The sequence below is a fragment of the Saimiri boliviensis genome, chromosome 4 (genome assembly GCF_048565385.1).
Source record: "Saimiri boliviensis isolate mSaiBol1 chromosome 4, mSaiBol1.pri, whole genome shotgun sequence".
Classification (NCBI taxonomy): Eukaryota; Metazoa; Chordata; class Mammalia; order Primates; family Cebidae; genus Saimiri; species Saimiri boliviensis.
In genome coordinates this window covers 84,406,127-84,423,912 of record NC_133452.1, presented here as the reverse complement: position 1 = coordinate 84,423,912, position 17,786 = coordinate 84,406,127, and the positions used below count along the sequence as shown (strand labels likewise).

The following is a 17,786-nucleotide window of genomic DNA, read 5'->3' as shown; positions in this document are numbered from 1 at the left end:
CAGAACTCATGCAGTAATGCTCACTTGACCCACTGCTCATCTCCTGCTGAGTGGTCCAGTTCCTAACAGGCTAGAGACTGGTACTAGTTTGTGGCCCAGGGGTTGGGATCTCTGGTCTAGAGTCACATTAAAATGAATATACCGTTAACGATTTGAGTTTTTACATCAAAAAATGATTTTTTTTTTTTTAAATTTTAAAGGGAGCATTCATTCTAAACAAATGTCTTACTGGTACTTGTGGTAACATAAAATTTAAAGGAGGGCATAAAAGAGTAAGTCTAGTCTTAAGTCCAGTCTGACTTATTTTTTTTCTTTTTAAGACCAAACCTAAAATCCACACCTGCTATAAACTCCTCACCTACCTATAATCTCCTTTATTCCTAGCCGCCTGACTTTGATCTAACAGAAGATCTTCTGATATCTGGGTTCCTGACTTAAAACCTCTTCCTCAAAATCCAGTCTTATCCTCTGAACAAATTCCTTTAATCCTAAAACTTCTCCAACTTCCTAGGGCTCTATAAATCAACTCCATCAGCTCCAGGCCTTCTCGTATTTTGGGCCCCTATTACAAAAATATTTTTTTGTACTCCAGGAAGAGAAAAACTTAAAAAAAAAAAAACACCACTGGATATTTTATAATAGGCGAATATGCCCTAAAACTCCTTCTTGGAGGAAACTTACATCCTTTCTCAGTCCCTCAGAGATGTAAATGTTACCATGTCTTTGAAATTTAAACATTCAAGGAGTTACCTAAAAGAACTCCCAGATACATTTGAGACTAAAAGAGAAAAAGGCAGCGCAGGGGGAGAATAGTTTTTTTTGTTTTTTAAACACACTGCTATAAAAACTCCTTTACTCAGAATTTAGTCCATAGCCTCCCTCCATAACATTACCTACAAAGCGCAAATGAAAAAATTTAAAAGTCTTCCTCACAAATACTGGTAAAAAGTTTGGCCTTAATTTGTTGCATCTGCCAAAATACAATTTGCATTCAACTTTTCCTTTATAAATTAGTGAGTTTTATATTACTGTGCCTGTTTCATGGCTAAAATTTTTAAATGAAAGCTATATAATCTGTTTGCATCTGTCTATGTATGTCTAGTATGTGTGTGTTTATATAGATATGTATTTTTTCTACCTTTGGATGGTGTTGTCAAAAATAATTCATAAAAGAGCACTATTTAATTGACTTGAAACTAACCCAAATGCTTTTCAAATTCATGTGTTTCAGGTAAATCTGGTATATGATTAGTTTAATATTATTGATTTAATAAAAATAGACATGCCTTCAGAATTGTCAACAGTAAGTATAATGCAGACATTGAACCCTTATTTTACCTGGGTTTACTACTCAAATACGTTTATATCTGCTAGATATTTAAAATTATAGACTTAGGACTTTATACCCAAATCAAACATGCAAGTCCAAGTACTGTATCCATTATTCCATGTATATTAAGCACAGCAGGAAAAGGAAACATGTATTTGTTTCTGTGCTGCTTGCCTAACATGCATGTGTTATAAAAATAGTTAACAGGAAAATAAGATAGTGATTAGCTGTTTAATGACTCATGAATTTTCATGAGCAATCCAATCATAATTATTAACAAGTATATTAAGTAAATATTAGTGGGATAAAATTGATAAACTCTTCAATAATGACTGTTTTATGTTTCTAAAAAAAAAAATTAGTTTCCCAAATCTCTTTGGTATAACTTACATCCTTAGGGTTTTGCTAAGTTAAATAATAAATATTCATTGAATATCTAGATCATTTCCAAATATACTGAAACATTGTGTTTCACAGACTTATGTTGCTGAACATAAGATTATTTAACTTGGTTTCTTAATTTTTATAGAGAAACAAAAGATGTTTAGGTCTGTTAATTACCTGTTCTTATTGTCACATTAAAAAAAACCAAAAAATATACTTCTAGAAATCATTAAATGATGTTAATCTGCAAAATGTTGGTATATGACAGGTTATGATTGCTTACTTTGTGGTTTTCCTAAGAAATTAAGGTTACTATGGATTAAAAGTTTTAACATATATATATTTAAAAGTACTAAAGATGATAAGGGTAACAACTTTGTACGCAAAATATACAAGAAAAATAAGATTATAGTTTTGGTAGGCAAAGTCAGGAATGAAGCTGTGTTTTTGTTAAAGGAAAAAGAATAATTAAATCTGTACTAAAGTAGAATGATAGACTGTTTTAGAATGAAGGACAAAAAATGAATGAACAGAGAAAGCTTAAAGAGGGAGAAAGTGAGAATGCATGAATATCTTGTGTGTCCAAGCTGTCTAAAACAGAATACATTTATTATAAGGGTTTTAAAAATGAGCCTTGATACCAAAAGTACAGTGGACAAAACTAGTAATTGGTCTTCTCTCTTAAAACAACAAAGCTTTCTTGGAGCATTGGTCTGCTCTTGGTAAGAGATTATGGAAGACTTTCTTTACCTTTAAGTTAATCTATGTAGAAAGCAAAGATTTTGTGTTTTAGTAAAATAACTTCCTGTGTTTCCTATGGTCTCTATCAGTTCTTTATTACTTAGGAAAACTGAGTCTTCTCGCTATGTGACTTTCTGTATTTGCCTTTAGAATCTTTTTTAATAATTACTCTGGATAACTAAGTTTTGTTTCCTAATAACCTGTGATCCTATTTAATCAAATGATTTAAACTTTTTGACCTAAAGCTAACTTTGGGATGTTCCACAGGGCCACAGATGTTCTCCTTTTTTTTTTTTTTGAGACGGAGTTTCGCTCTTGTTACCCAGGCTGGAGTGCAATGGCGGGATCTCGGCTCACCGCAACCTCCGCCTCCTGGGCTCAAGCAATTCTCCTGCCTCAGCCTCCTGAGTAGCTGGGATTACAGGCATGCCCCACCATGCCCAGTTAGTCTTTTGTAGTTTTAGTAGAGACAGGGTTTCACCATGTTGACCAGGATGGTCTCGATCTCTCGACCTCGTGATCCACCCGCCTCGGCCTCCCAAAGTGCTGGGATTACAGGCTTGAGCCACCGCGCCCGGCCCTCTTTCTCCTTTTAAAAACAGAGACATCAAAGTAATTAGGCTTATTTGACATGTTAAATTGCATAGGAATCACTGTCAAATAAAGACAATGTTTAATCTTCTTTGAGTTATAAACGTAAATATCTGGTATGTCTTGGTATGATGTTATCAGTAATAATTCTTAAAATGTTGTATCGTCACAGAAATAACCAAATTTCCATATCAAGTGCATTATAATGAACTCTTATCATATGTTTAACCACGGCTAAAGTCTTGTCATTCACAGATAGTTAACTGTTTTACCCTGTTACTTTCTTTCCTAAGAGCTTTTGTAAGCATCTATAAATACGAAGAGTTCTATCTTCAAAAAGATTCATGCAAAGGACTCTGACACACATAGGTTTCTGATAACTTCAAGATCATACCACTGAGCCGGGTAAGAATATTTTAGAATTCTAATGAAAACATTGATTGGTTCATAGAATTGCTAACTCAACATCAAGCAGAACAAGAATTAATTACATGGGACTAAATAACTGATGAAGAATTCTTTTTAGGGCCTTTCTGTTTAAAACACTGCTGATTGTTTAATATTCTGTTTTTCAGATTTAAGAGAAGTTTTTTTCTCTTAAGCTATCCATAGCTTAGAGCAATTTGGTAAATTATACTTTTGTAAACAGAATTGAAGCATTTATCTTTTTTTCCTGGGTCACTCCAGAAACCATTAGTGAGTATTCTTATGCAACTATTTATATTACTATGAAAATAAGTTCAGTAAGAATCTGTTCTCTTTGTAACACAACTGGAAACATCAGTTACGTTACCAAGGCTTTGACTGGAATGTCATATTTCAGAATATGCATACAATCAGATAGTTTTAAAAAACACACTAACTTTTTACTGCCAATAATTGGAAAAAACTGGCTTGATATCTTATATACATGGTTTCCTTGCAGATGAGTAAGAAATGTCACTTCCTGACAAGCCCAGGAGCCTCATAATATTTGGGAGATCTTTCGAAAAGAAAGGAATTTACCTGACTCTATAGGTATTGCAGGCAAAATCTGATGGCAAGTCTTTGGCATGCATTCCTAACCTGGGGCGGCCAATAAAGGGCCAATCTGAGAATCTTTATTAAAAGTTCCGGCAAAGCAGACTTATAAAAGAGCCTATATGATTAACCACTATTCTTGCTGGACTTTTATGCAAATAACCAAGCAAGTTTAATAAGACTAGACTTTTGTGAACAAATTGGTCTTACCGTGATTATCTCTGGTAGAAATCAGGTGACTGCAGAGAGAAATACACTGTACTTCATTATAAAACTATGATGCACTCCTGCAGATAGCAGATTCTACCCTTGTTCTTTATCTCTGGGGTTTTGTTATTTACCTGTAATCTGGTCTAGATCCTGTATTCTTCTAGTTTCTTCCAATCTCTGTCTGTAATTCTCCAAACTAGTATTTCCAATTTTTCTCCTACCCTCCTGGCTTGAAATCACTAAAACATAAAACATTTAACTCCCCTTTTCCTGAAATCCTAATAAGCTGAAGCTGAACCACTTGATATAAACGGTGGAGATTCATCAAAACAGCTCACATATGGACAGTTTTCATGTCTATTGTTGTGTGGGCCACACACTTAAAACTAGAGACATTCAAACTGCAAAAAATGCTTTGAGCCCAACATCTAGAACTCTTGACTAGCGGCCCTTAGGATTCAGAAATTAGTATACTGACTGTTTCTACTATTAACTTTTGTTTTTCTTTTGTTTCCATAGAAATGCCTCTTATTAATTCCCTAGAGGCCGAACTTTGATGAGAACTCACCTACAATATCTCCTGAAATGAGACACAACTGCTTAATTGAATTGACCTATTCTCAACACTAATGATTTGGATACAGGGCAATGTACTTAAATTTGCTCATTTGTACTTGTTCCAACCTAGGTTTTTTTCTTCCTTTGCCAGTCTCTTATCTCACAATCTCTAATCCAAATACTTTCAAAGCTACCAACTTGGAGAGTTCTAAGCCACCATTTGTGTTGCGGTTTCTCACACACTGTGTGCTGCACGTGTTACTAAACTTGTTTTTCTCCTATTACTCTGTCTTTTGTTATGGGGTGTGTCTCAACTAAAAACTCATGAGGGTTGAGAAAAAAATTACGACAGTATTTAACACAGAAATGGTCATCACTATTCAATTTTGTCTCCTGAAGAAAACAAACAGAAAACCCAAACATCTCCCATCCCATTTTCCCCTCTACCCACAAAATCTCAACAGGAAATAAAACATAAACAACTTAATGACTTAATATCACCTGGGGAAACAGATTTTACATAAGTACACTACTAATATTTTCTTGACATGTGACAGATACTTTCAGGTTATGTCTATTTGTACATTAGGTAAAAAATTATACATAAATATGAGTATGACTGAAATGCCTAAGAAAAACTTATTTTAGCTAAACAGTTTGGCTATGTCTTACCTCTTTCTGTAGAATTTCTTCTCGAAGTTGAGAAACTACAAGAGACTCTTGCTTACTCTGCAGCTCATTAACTTGACTTTGGAAATGTTTTATAAGCACCTAGGAAATTGTCAGAAGTACTGAGTTAATAATGCTCCTCCTTGAAGACTATCTGAAAAATATAAGCAAGCAAACTCCTAAAAGGGAACTCTCATATGCTGTTGGTGGGAATGTAAGTTAGCATAACCACTATGGAAAAAACTAGAGAGATTTCTCAAAAAACTAAAAATAGAATTACGTATTATCCAGCAATCAGTATCCATCCAAAGTTAAAGAAATCTGTATATCAAAGGGATACCTGGCGCTTGCATGCTTATTGCAGCACTATTCACAACAGCAAAGATATGGAATCAACCTAGGTTCCCATCAACAGATGAAAAGAAATGTGACACGATGGAATATAATTCAGTCTTAAATAAAAAGGAAATAATGTCATAAGCAGTAAAATGGATGGAACTGAAAGTCATTATGTGAAGTAAGCTAGGCACAGAAAAATACTGCATGTTCTCACTTATATATGAGAGCTAAAAAACTTGACCTCATGAACACAGAGAATAGAACAATAGATACCAGAGATGGGAGAAGGGGATTGGGAAGGACGAAAAGAGGTTTGTTATGGGTACACACACACTTAGATAGATGAATTAAGTTCTAATGTTTGATAGCAGACCAGAGTGACTGTACTTAGCAAGAATATTATGTGTATTTCAACGTAACAAAGAAGACAGGGCTTAAAGTGATACCAAGACATAAAAATCATGAACACGCAAGGTGATGGAAATCCCAATTACCCTCACTTATTACACATTCTTTGCATGTAGCAAACACATGTATCCCATAAATATCTACATCATTACCTATCAATAAAAGGGAGGGAAACACATATGAATATTTTTCATGACTAGAAAAAGTCCTTTTAAAATAAAGCTCTATAAAGTCTATGCATTTGGAAAAAGACAATATTATCTTTATACTATGGTTAAGTATGGTAGTTTTTATATAAGAACTATTGATTAAAATAACACAAGCCTCACAGTATCTGTGAAATGTCATCCTCCTATTTTTAGGCAAACTGAAATACATAAATAGATACTTCCATCAAGAAACTAGGAAAAATGTTATATATCTTATCTCTAACTCTACTTTTTACCATCAGACTATGCTGATTTCTCTTTAACTCAATTTTACAATATTACATTTATAACTCTGGGAAAATAACATTTATGGCACTATGGCATCATGATACTACTATTCCCACCTCTCCCAGACTATTCCTTAACACAAAATCATTAATTGAACGCTTATAGTTGCCCTCTGACACCCTATTCCTATGGGGGATAATGCCAGAGAAGTTCTCTGTAAGGCTGAATGGACTGTTACTTTCGAAAGGCACTTTAAGTATTTTTCATTAAAGTAGTCAAACAGTCTCTTTTTCCTCAGCGATGTGAAGTTAAGCTACAGACCTCATTACATTTCACTCCTAAATTCTTCAAATGCCATTTTCGGAAGCCAAAGTGGCCAGATCATTTGAAGTCAGGAGTTCAAGACCAGTCTGTCCAACATGGTGAAACCCCATTCCTACTAAAAACACAAAAATTAGATGGGTGTAATGGCGTGCACCTGTAATCCCAGCTACTCGGGAGGCAGAGGTTGCAGTAAGCCAAGATGGGTGACAGAGAGAGACACTGTCTTAAACAACACCGTCAAATGCTTCAACATACATCTCTTTAGAATAAGGGCATCTTTCACAAAACCAACATTTTACACCTAAGAAAATTTATAATAATTTCTTAGTATCTAATAGCCAGTTCATATTCAAACTTCCCCAATTTTGGAATTTTTAAAAAATTAAAATGGTATTAAATAATTTTATGTGGTGAGAATTCTCAATGTTTTTTTTTCCTTGAGCTTCTTTCTTAAAATTGAAGCCTATAGACAAGATGAACACAATAAACATTCATGTATTTTTCAACTTGATAAACCAAAAGGTGGCTGATGGATTAAAAAAAAAAGGTGGCTGATTTGTCACTTTTTTTTTCTTGGATACACCATTTGAAAGTAAACTGTAGATAAAAGTCCTATTTTAATGCTATTTTTACAAGCAATTAACAGTACAGAAGACCGGCCACATGGTCACGCTCATAGATATTCTGAGTAGCTATAGCTATTATTCAAAAAGGAAGACACATTTGAGGAAATGCTGTTAAGTTGGCAGTATTCCTTACAGGAATTCTTAGAAGACTATGCTGAATCAGCAAGAGCTGTGTAGTCTCTGTTCATTATTTTATCCCAGTTCCTGACGGTCTTTGATCTGAATCATTATTTGTTCAATAAATAAAATGTAATGGGGCAGGAAGAATGCCTTAGGATAACTGTCAGCTAGGACTTGGGGACTTGGTTCAACATCCAAGTTCAAGTACTAGGGTCCCAATCATGTTAGATATATACCTTACAACCTGTGACAACGTATTTAGAGAAAGACGTATTTGAGAAGTGTAGGGACAAAACTGTAAAAACATGTATTTACATGGCACAGTTTTAAAGTAGAAAAATTAAATATATGGTAATGGTATTATCTTCTTTAAAAGGAAATCAAGTCAATAATAGTTTTCCATTTCTATCACCAAGCTGAAAAAGTTAACATTTCCAAATTAAACAATGTTACCTTTAATCTCATTAAAGTCAAAACAAGTTTATTCAAGTCAAAAGATAAAACAGATTTGTCACATACCTCTTGAGTTGCTATTTTACGATTTAGTTCTGCTACTTTGGAAGAAGAATTTTCTACTGCATTTTGGCAAAGGAGTTTCTCTATTTCCCTTTGATGAGATGCTCTGAGGGATGCAATGTGTGCTGCACTATCTTCCTTGACCCTACAGAGCAAATGAAAGAAAACCACACATAAAAGTGGCTCTTCAATCTCTGATTCAGAGTTAGCACAAAAACAGTGTAAGAAACCTGGAAATTAAGCAAAGGGAAAAAGAGCACTAATATTAACTGCATTATGATAGGTACTTTGTACATTATTGTCTAAGAGTTCTTGTGACCAATCCATGAGCTCATTATTATTTACTAAATTTTATAAGGGCAAACTTGATGAAATAGTGACATATCTCTACTTTATCCCCAGTCTGAGGCTACACTTTCTGAGGGAATCTAACGTTCCAAAATAACTGTTTGAATTTAAAGCAAAGCACTTAACATTTGATCTTTGAGGATAAAATCAGATTTCTTGCCCAGATGCGTCTTTGGAAAATCACAGCTGTTCCCTTTAGAATCTTCGATGCCTTAACCAATTTTTGCATTAACCAATTTTTGATCCATGCATGAGACTCCAGGGCTAGCTGCATGTTGTAAGAATGAGACAATCTTTACATTTATTCTCAGGATATATTATGCTTGTAATATGCAATTAATTAATTTAGACTGTAAGTGTGACAGACTATTCATTTGTCTCTGTGATAAAATTTATGTATTCAGAGGCAGTTCAGTAAATGGTAAAATTATAAACAAAGATTATTTCCTACAGATAAACATTTTCTCTCTTATTGGAAAGACTTTGAAAATAATAGTATTTAACTTAAAAACATGTATTTTATTAAACTGCTGTTGCTACATATTAATATGGTACTTCCCAATGATAGACAAATTTATCCATTGCTTATTTCACCATATGAATATTTCTCCATGGAAACAGTGTGAACAGGATCCTAGGAAAAGCATAAAAACCTAATTAAAGCATAAAAACCTAAATTAAAGTACATATAACTGAATGATAGTAAAAAGTCTAAATCTGGGATTAGAAAAATGTATTACTTCTCAGGCCCAGACTTGTCTAAGAAACAGATTGACAATATTAACACATTTTAAATGATGTACAGGAAATTTTATTGGAAAACCTGAATTTTAAATTATTTCCTGGAAAGAATATGATTCTTCTTAAACATAGCTTCATGCTACTATCATAATATTCAGGACTGAAGAAACAAGGTTTCCATTTGGTAGCAATATGACTGCCATATGGTAACAACATATAACTCAACCACTGCCATGGCTGCCAGTTAATAAGCATTTGTTGGGTGCTTCCCATGCTCATTCTGCTTCTACAGCAGATTGCTGTGAGGATGCAAAACTTACACCAGTTCTCAGGGAACTACAAGGCTGTGTATGATTAACGCTTCCTTAGTACATATTAGTAAGTTATGTAGGAGTTGGGGGTAGGAGAAGGCAATTTCCTGGAAAGTTCCAAGAGATGTTTTATGAAAGTAGGACTTGTAACAAGAATGAGCAAAAGGCATGAGAAAATGTGACAGACTAGGTAAGTGGAGTGGAATAGTTAAGGTACTTACGATGCCAGGTGAGAAATTTAGTCTTGTTATTTAAGCATGTTGGGAGTCACTGGAGAGCAGAGATACTCAAATACAGGAGTATTTAAATACTACTAATGATTTTTAAGTAAAATGACTGGGGAAGGTTAAAAAAAATTGGGAGTGGGAAAACTGTGTAATGGTGGCACTGGTTTACTGAAGTAAGGAAGAAAGAAAAATGGGAAACCTACCCAAGGAATAACAGATTAAGCTGGCCTGGTAGTTAAAATAAATACAGACAGTGAAGGGGAGTTTGGGACAGGGAACTAGTTGACAGGTAAATAAAAAGGGAACTTGAGGTATTGGTGATTCCAAGAGAAGCAATCCAATAAATAGTTTTAGGTTTCACATCTGAACTCAGCAAAGAGAACAAGTCTTTAAAAATAAATCTAGAAGTCATGGTTCATAGAAACCGTAAGAATGGGTAAGTTTAGAAATGGAGAAAGAACAGAGAATAAACAGAAAACCAAGAGCTGAATGCTGGTAGAAAGCCAGATTTTGGGGGATAGAGAAGAAAGAAGGGTCAGAAGTCAGTAAAAGAAACAGAAAAGGAGTTTTCATCAGAGCTGCCAAGTCACGAAGGTTAAAGGAGAAAACGGTTTCAGGAGAAGTAGTGTGGTCAACATTGCTGAAGAAAATGAGGATGGAGAAAATGCCACTGGACTGGGAAACGTCATTATTGAGACCAGGTTTAAAAGGGGTGATGATGAGAGCCATATTGAAGAGAAAGTGAGATAGATAAAAAAGACTACTTGTGAAAAACCGGCACTGAAAGACAGGGGATTGGAACTTGGTCAGGTGAAAAAAAGATCTGAGGATGTCAAAAGACTCAGAGGAAAGACACAGTGGATAGCAACTGGAGATTGTGAGGAGATGGATGAGTTTAAAGTTCCTTAAAGCATGAATGGATATGATCAAAAGGTCAATCTGAAGTTATTTTTGAAAAGAGGACCTTTTCTTTCTAGACTGCCAACAAGTTTTAACAGCAGTTGTTTTCTGAAAGCAATCTGCCTACAGCAATAATAAACTATGGCATTCTTTTGCTAGAGGAGCTCAATGAATCAGCTTATTAACATCATTTGGGTTGACCCAGAGGTTCAGGTTCATCAGAATTTGGGCCACCAGTAGGTAGAAGACCCTCTCCTGAAACATATGAGCTCAGCAATGTAACATATTAATATTCACTTATGAATTCAGTTCAGTGTCTATCTGGAGGAAATGTATCTTATAATTTTTCAATTTTATGTTTTAATTTTTTCTAAGGATTTATAAATAATTTAACATTTTACCTTCTCATGGAGTTTTCAAATTCATTCATTGCTGCTTCAGATTTCATCTTCAGCTCATTCTTCTCTGAAATTAATCCTTCTAGCTCAGTTTTTAATCTGTAGTTTTCTTCTAAAACTTCTGAAACATGGGAATCAGTGAAAGTATGTGGTTCGTAAAGCTTGCTATCCAGGGTTCCAGGAAAGGAATTAGCATTCCCTTTTCTTGAGTGCAAAACATCTTTCTTTGCTCTTTTGGCAGTCATTTCCTCTCTGTCCTTAGAGTTCTGATTAGATAGCATCATTCTTCTTTCTTTCTGAAGCCTCTCCACAGTTTTTGAAAGGTCTTGTATTTCTCTCTTTTTTGCAGCCAGTTCTTCACTGAGTCTTACTAGTTTAGCTTTAGCATGAGCCTGTTCCACCTGAAATTCTATAGAGTGAAAGTCTTTATCATCTTTACCATTTTTCTTGACGTCTAATTCAGCATTCTGGTGTTTAAGAACGTCTATTTCAGCTTCAAGGTTTCTTACAGTGATCTGATGGGCTTCCTTAATATCATCAAGTTCCTTCTCCAGTGCTTTAATTCTGGGAGAGTCATGTTGATTCAATTTGCAAGCAAGGAGCTGCTCCTGCTGCTCCAGTCTTTGTTCATACTGAATCTGAAGGAAAGAATCCATGTGAATGCTTAGGAAAATGGAAGAAGGAATTGATTAGCCACATGCAATAGGCTTGCCAAGTGGTACTAAAAGAATTCATGAGATTAGACACCCATATACCTGTGCAGTCTCTCTCTCACAACTGGGTCATCTTCTTCAGAAGCACAAAGCAGTGTGACAAGAAGTGGAGGAGATGGATGCACTATGGGCACCAAGACAGGATGTTAAGGGTGGCTGAAAACTGGGTGTATAAAGGGGTACACATGAGAATTTAGTATGGTGAGAGAGGTAAACAGGCAGGGGCTGAGAGATTTGAAGAAGTGGGTGGAATAAAAGAAACCCAACCTCCTTGATGTGACCTCAATTATCAGGTCACTGTATTTCCAGGTTATCAACCTTCTGTTTTTGGAATCTAATGTTCTTGCATTTGCTGCTTTTCTGAGGACAGACATCTGTGGGGAATGAGAGGAGCTTCCTGGAAGGAGTGTGGTGTAAGGGTTGGTAGCGGATGCTTTGGGCTTGAGGCCTCTTACTCTGCCAACTTACCAGCAGTGGAACCTTGGACAAGGTGGTTGAACTGTGAACATCTCAGCTCCCTCATCTGCTAAATAGTGTTAACAATATCTACTCCTCACAGGTGACTGGAAGGATTATGCAAGATGAACAGAGATATTTATAAAAGTATCTAGCTTGAATTCCTTACAGAAACCATGTGCTCAACAAATTTTTAACAATAATCTATCACTGTTATTTGTCTACAAAAAATTTTTTTTAAGTAAATTAAATATCATGTCCTGTTTCATATTTGGTCTGTTCAAGCACTTATATTTTCTGATTCATTCCTATTTCACAAAATAGTGGAAAACTCAGACAGTAAGACTTTTCTTGAAGATGCTCTCCTAACTGCTGTTCCGTTCCCTAAAATGTATACTTCTTATACCCTTACCCTTCTCTATATAAATTTCAGTGAAAATATATTCAACCATGGTAATTTCTTTTTTCCTTTTGTACTGAATACGTATCAGGTGTGTTTTATTCTGCATTTTCATGACTTAATTTCCACTAATTCTAATATTGAGAGAGATGTAAATATTATCCTGTGCTTGATGACTGTCAGAAATAAAAAGAAAAGTTGCTGAAAGAGGATACCAAAATAGGATGGACTTGGTTTCTGTTGCACCTACTGATACCAGTGGTAAAGGTTTCACGGGAAAGAATGTTTATAGCTATTTGTTAAAGTGAGATCCTAAGAAGTGCTTGCCCTGTGGTCTATCTCTGACCTTTATCTCTGAGGCTACTTTGCACTTACCTTCATTTTCTGAAACTGTTGTTCCATGGTACGAAGGCTTTTCTTTGCATCCTCATCTTTGCCCTCCAGATCAGCTTCTAGCTTTTTAATCCTTTTTTCCATAAATTCCACAGTATTTTTATCCACTGTATCACCAGCTGCTGATGCAGCCAATATTAAAGCAGGTAAAGAATTGGGATATCTTCTCTTTAGAATCCCTTCCATTTCCTTAACCTATTAAAATATATTTTCCACCAAAAAACTCTTAGATTGAATAAATGAATTCAGTAAAGTTTCAGGAAACATTCAGAAATCAGTAGCATTTCCACATACCAATAACAACCTGCAGAGGACCAAATCAAGAACTACCTAGGAATACACTTAACCAAGGAGGTGAAGAATGTTTACCAGGAGAACTATAAAAAGTGATAAAGAAAACTGTGACACAAACAAATGGAAAAACATCCCATGTGCACAGATTGGAAGGATTAGTATAGTTAAAATGACCATACTCCCTAAAGCAATCTACAAATTCAATTGAATCCCAATCAAATTTTATCAAAGTCATTCTTCACAGAATTAGAAAAACCAATCCTACAATTTATAACAGGCGTCCCCAAACTACGGCCCACGGGCCGCATGCAGCCCCCTGAGGCCATTTATCCGGCCCCCCGCCGCACTTCAGGAAGGGGCACCTCTTTCATTGGTGGTCAGTGAGAGGAGCACAGTATGTGGCAGCCCTCCAACGGTCTGAGGGACAGTGAACTGGCCCCCTGAGTAAAAAGTTTGGGGACGCCTGATTTATATGGAACCAAAAAAAGGCCAAATAGCCAAAGCAATCCTAAACAAAAAGAACAAAGCTGGAGGTATCACATTACCTGACTTCAAACTGTACAAGGCTATAGCAGCCAAAACAGCATGGTACTGATAAAAACAGACACATAGATCAATGGAAAGAATAGAGAACCCAGAAATTAAGCCACATGCCTATAATCAACTCATCTTGGACAATGTCCACAAAAATATACACTAGGGAAAGGATACCCTATTCAATAAATGGTGCTAGGAAAATTGGATTGTCATGTGCAAAAGAATGAAGCTGAACTCACACCTCTCATCTTATACAAAAATAAACTCAAGATGCATTAAAGATGTAAGATCTGAAACTACAAAAATCCTAGAAAAAATTCTAAGAAAAACTCTCCTGAACACTGGCCCAGGCAAAGGATTTGTGACCAGGTCCCCAAAAGCAAATGTAACAAACCAAAAATAAACAAATGGGACTTAATTAACCTCATTAAAAAGTGGGCAAAGGACATGAACATTTTTTCAAAAGACGTATAAGTGGCCAAAGACCCATATGAAAAAATGCTCAACATCACTAATCACCGAAGAAATGCAAATTAAAACCACAATGAGGTACTCTCTTACATCAGTCAGAAGGGTTATTATTAAAAAGTTAATAAACAGCAGATGTTAGTGAGGATGTGGAATAAAGAGAATGCCTGTATACTGTTGGTGGGAGTATAAATTAGTATAACCATTATGGAAAACAGTGTGGAGATTTCTGAATAACTAAAAAGAGAACCCTTTGATCCAGCAATTCCACTACTGGGATTGAAAGGAAAATAAAACTTATCAAAAAGACACACACACACTCTCTCTCTCACACTCACTCTCCCTCTCTCTCTCTCTCTCTCTCTCTCTCCCTCTCTCTCTCTCTCTCTCTCCACAGATGAGAATAAAAGCATGTTTTGAAGCAACACCGATGAACCATTTGATCCAGCAATTCCACTACTAGGATTGAAAGGAAGATAAATTGTATCAAAAGACACACACACACACAAATTCATCCATAGAAGAGAACAAAAGCATGTTCTGAAGCAACATGGATGGAACTGGCCCATTATCTTACGTGAAATAGAAAGTAGAATTCCACATGTTCTCACTTGTAAGTGGGAGCTAAACAATGAATACACATGCATATACAGACTGGAATAACAGATCCTGGAGACTCTTAAAAGATGGCAGGGTGGGAGTGGGTAAGAACTGAAAAATTCCCTACCAGGTACAATGTTCATTATTTGGGTAATAGCTAACTAAAAGGTCAGACTTAACCACTATGCAGTATATGCATGCAAGAAATGTGCATGCACTTGCACCCCTTAAATCTGTAAAAATGAAACGCAATTTTTGAAACATATATAAGATCACAAATATATGTAAAATGAAGCAATTTAAACTTAGATTATGCTACGTCAAAATTTTAGAGATATGTATAGCATGTCTCCAGATAGAATCAAATGCACAGAAGCACAAATTAATTTCAAATTTTACATTCCTAGATTATCTGATGAAAAAAATCTTAAAGTATACTGTCTAATTAACTATTGGTTTATTTACAGAAATTATTTTACATTCATTAGAAATATATCTTCAGGGCCAAGTGTGATGGCTCATGCCTGTAATCCCAGCACTTTGGGCGGGGGGATCACTTGAGGTCAGGAGTTCCAGACCAGCCATGGCCAACATGGTGACACTCCGTCTCTACTAAAAAAATACAAAATTTAGCCAGGTGTAGTGGTACGCACCTGGTCCCAGCTACACAGGAGGCTGAGGTGGAAGAATCGCTTGAACCCAGGAGGCAGAGGTAGCAGTGAGCCAAGATCACGTCACTGCACTGCAGCCTGAGTGGCAGAGTGAGACCCTGTCTCGAAAAAAAAAAAAAAAAAAAAAAAAGAAAGAAAAAAAAAGAAATGTTTTCAGACTTTCAATTAGTAATAACTAGTCCTTTTAAGTACAAAGCTCTCCCCGCTCTCTTTTTTCCAGACTTCCTCATATGATAGTGCTTCTACACTCTACTGATTGAAAAATTACTTATAAGCACATGACTGTGTAAACTTTTGGCAATAAACATTCAGCTTCCTAAGCACCTAACTCTGCCTGCAGCTCTACTGCGTCCCAATCTCCCCAAAGGCCCCGGTCCAAATAAAGTTTAACCTACTTTAAAATGATTTCTTTTAATTGGGAAGTAAGTAGAATTAGATAACATTTAATGAAGTCTTAATAAAGGACTGGATACTTTTAGTCTAAAAAACAATGACATAGTATATAATGAAAGAAACACACCAGGGTCCACAGAAATGACAGCTTATTATATACGCCTGTGTGTTTACCTGCTTTTTAAAACTATTACAGTGAAGATATCTTTGAAAAACATACAAACACTCAATTCTTTGTTGAACTGTTTTCTAGCCCATGAGCATGCAACGAACTAGCACCTGAGAAGCTGTGCAGTGTCACAGTTAAGAGCATATTTGGTTAGACTGTGCCACCAGCTTTAGGATCCTGTGTCAACTAATCCCTCGATTTAAATCTCTCTTGCCTGGTGGGTAAGACTGGGATGGTAACAGTAGCAATTTCAAAGGGTTTTGATACAACTGAGGATCAAATGACTTTTTGATAAGCACTTAAGAGAACCCAGCATACAGGGAGGACTTGATAAGTAAGTGTTGGCTTTTATGATGATTTCAACTCCCAAGGCAAAATGGTTTGCTGGTGTTCAAAATCCTGTTCATATTAGGTATTTACAGGGCATATAATTTGCAAAGTTATAAATATTTCCATTTGTGAAAACTGCTTGCACATTTACTGATATGTCATAAACTGGGATATATCCATCTACAAATATTAATAATTTCTTTCACTTGAAAAATTCAAAGCTTTATTTCCTCTGATATTAGTTACTTGAGTTAGTTGTAGGTATATGAAAATACATGTATACATACCAACACTACACTACATATATTAAAAAGAGAACTAGATTTTAAAGAATTTAACATATTAATTAATGTATTCATTTAAAAAATTTAAGAAATATTTTCAATCTAGTTTTGATATCTTGAAATATATATTACTTTTTTTGGGAAAAACAAAATTTTATTTGTATCTTCTTTAATTTTGCTTTTTAGTGTTATTCTTTGGTCAATAATATCAGTCTGGTATACAAAGTAATTTTTTTTAACTTTCATTGAAAATTAAACTATAAAATATTCCATTAAATTAAAAAAAGCACAAATGCAATCTGAAATTTTCATTATAATATGCATCTAATTATCCCCATTTTTACTTATATTCTATTTAAAAAGAGCTATTTTATTTATAATTAGTCTACTTAAGATTATTGCTCCATAATTATACTGAATGTATTGTGATATACTATAATTAAAATATACATATTAAGGTTTAAAATATTGGGATACAAATGCTCATGGAAACTAAATAAGTAAGATCTGAAATGTGCATGCAGCAATCCAACTACACAGAAAACTACTTTAGAAAAATATAATCTAAGATGATGAACTAATGTTTAATAAAAGTATTAATAAAAGACAGAGGTTACTTTTATAATGTGGTAAATTTCTGGCCAATATGAATTCAATTCTACATTTCTCTTAAAATAAATTATCTAATAAAAAAGTAGTTACTTTGGTCTTTTTTCTCTTCCATTCCTGGATGGCTTTTTAGATTGGCTACTCTAAATCCTGAGCATTGAAGAAAATCCAAGCAATCCCAAATTATACTCACTTTAGAATATTTCTAGTTCTTTGTTTTAAATCATTATTATTTTTTTCTTTCTTTCTTTTTTTTTTTTTTTTTGAGATG

At 34.9% G+C, this 17,786-nt stretch overlaps 1 protein-coding gene across 3 annotated transcripts in view; it reads right to left on the bottom strand.

Annotated features, from left to right (window-relative positions):
* CEP162 (centrosomal protein 162) overlaps positions 1–17,786 on the bottom strand; it is a 94,762-nt gene that overhangs the window by 14,923 nt on the left and 62,053 nt on the right. For all 3 annotated transcript variants that reach the window (XM_010333824.2, XM_074397726.1, XM_074397727.1), the window contains 4 exons: positions 13,143–13,355; positions 11,202–11,836; positions 8,277–8,418; positions 5,507–5,605 (listed from right to left, as the gene is read on the bottom strand). In XM_010333824.2, the coding sequence (XP_010332126.1) occupies positions 5,507–5,605; positions 8,277–8,418; positions 11,202–11,836; positions 13,143–13,355 (1,089 nt within the window). The remainder of the gene's footprint in view (positions 1–5,506; positions 5,606–8,276; positions 8,419–11,201; positions 11,837–13,142; positions 13,356–17,786) is intronic.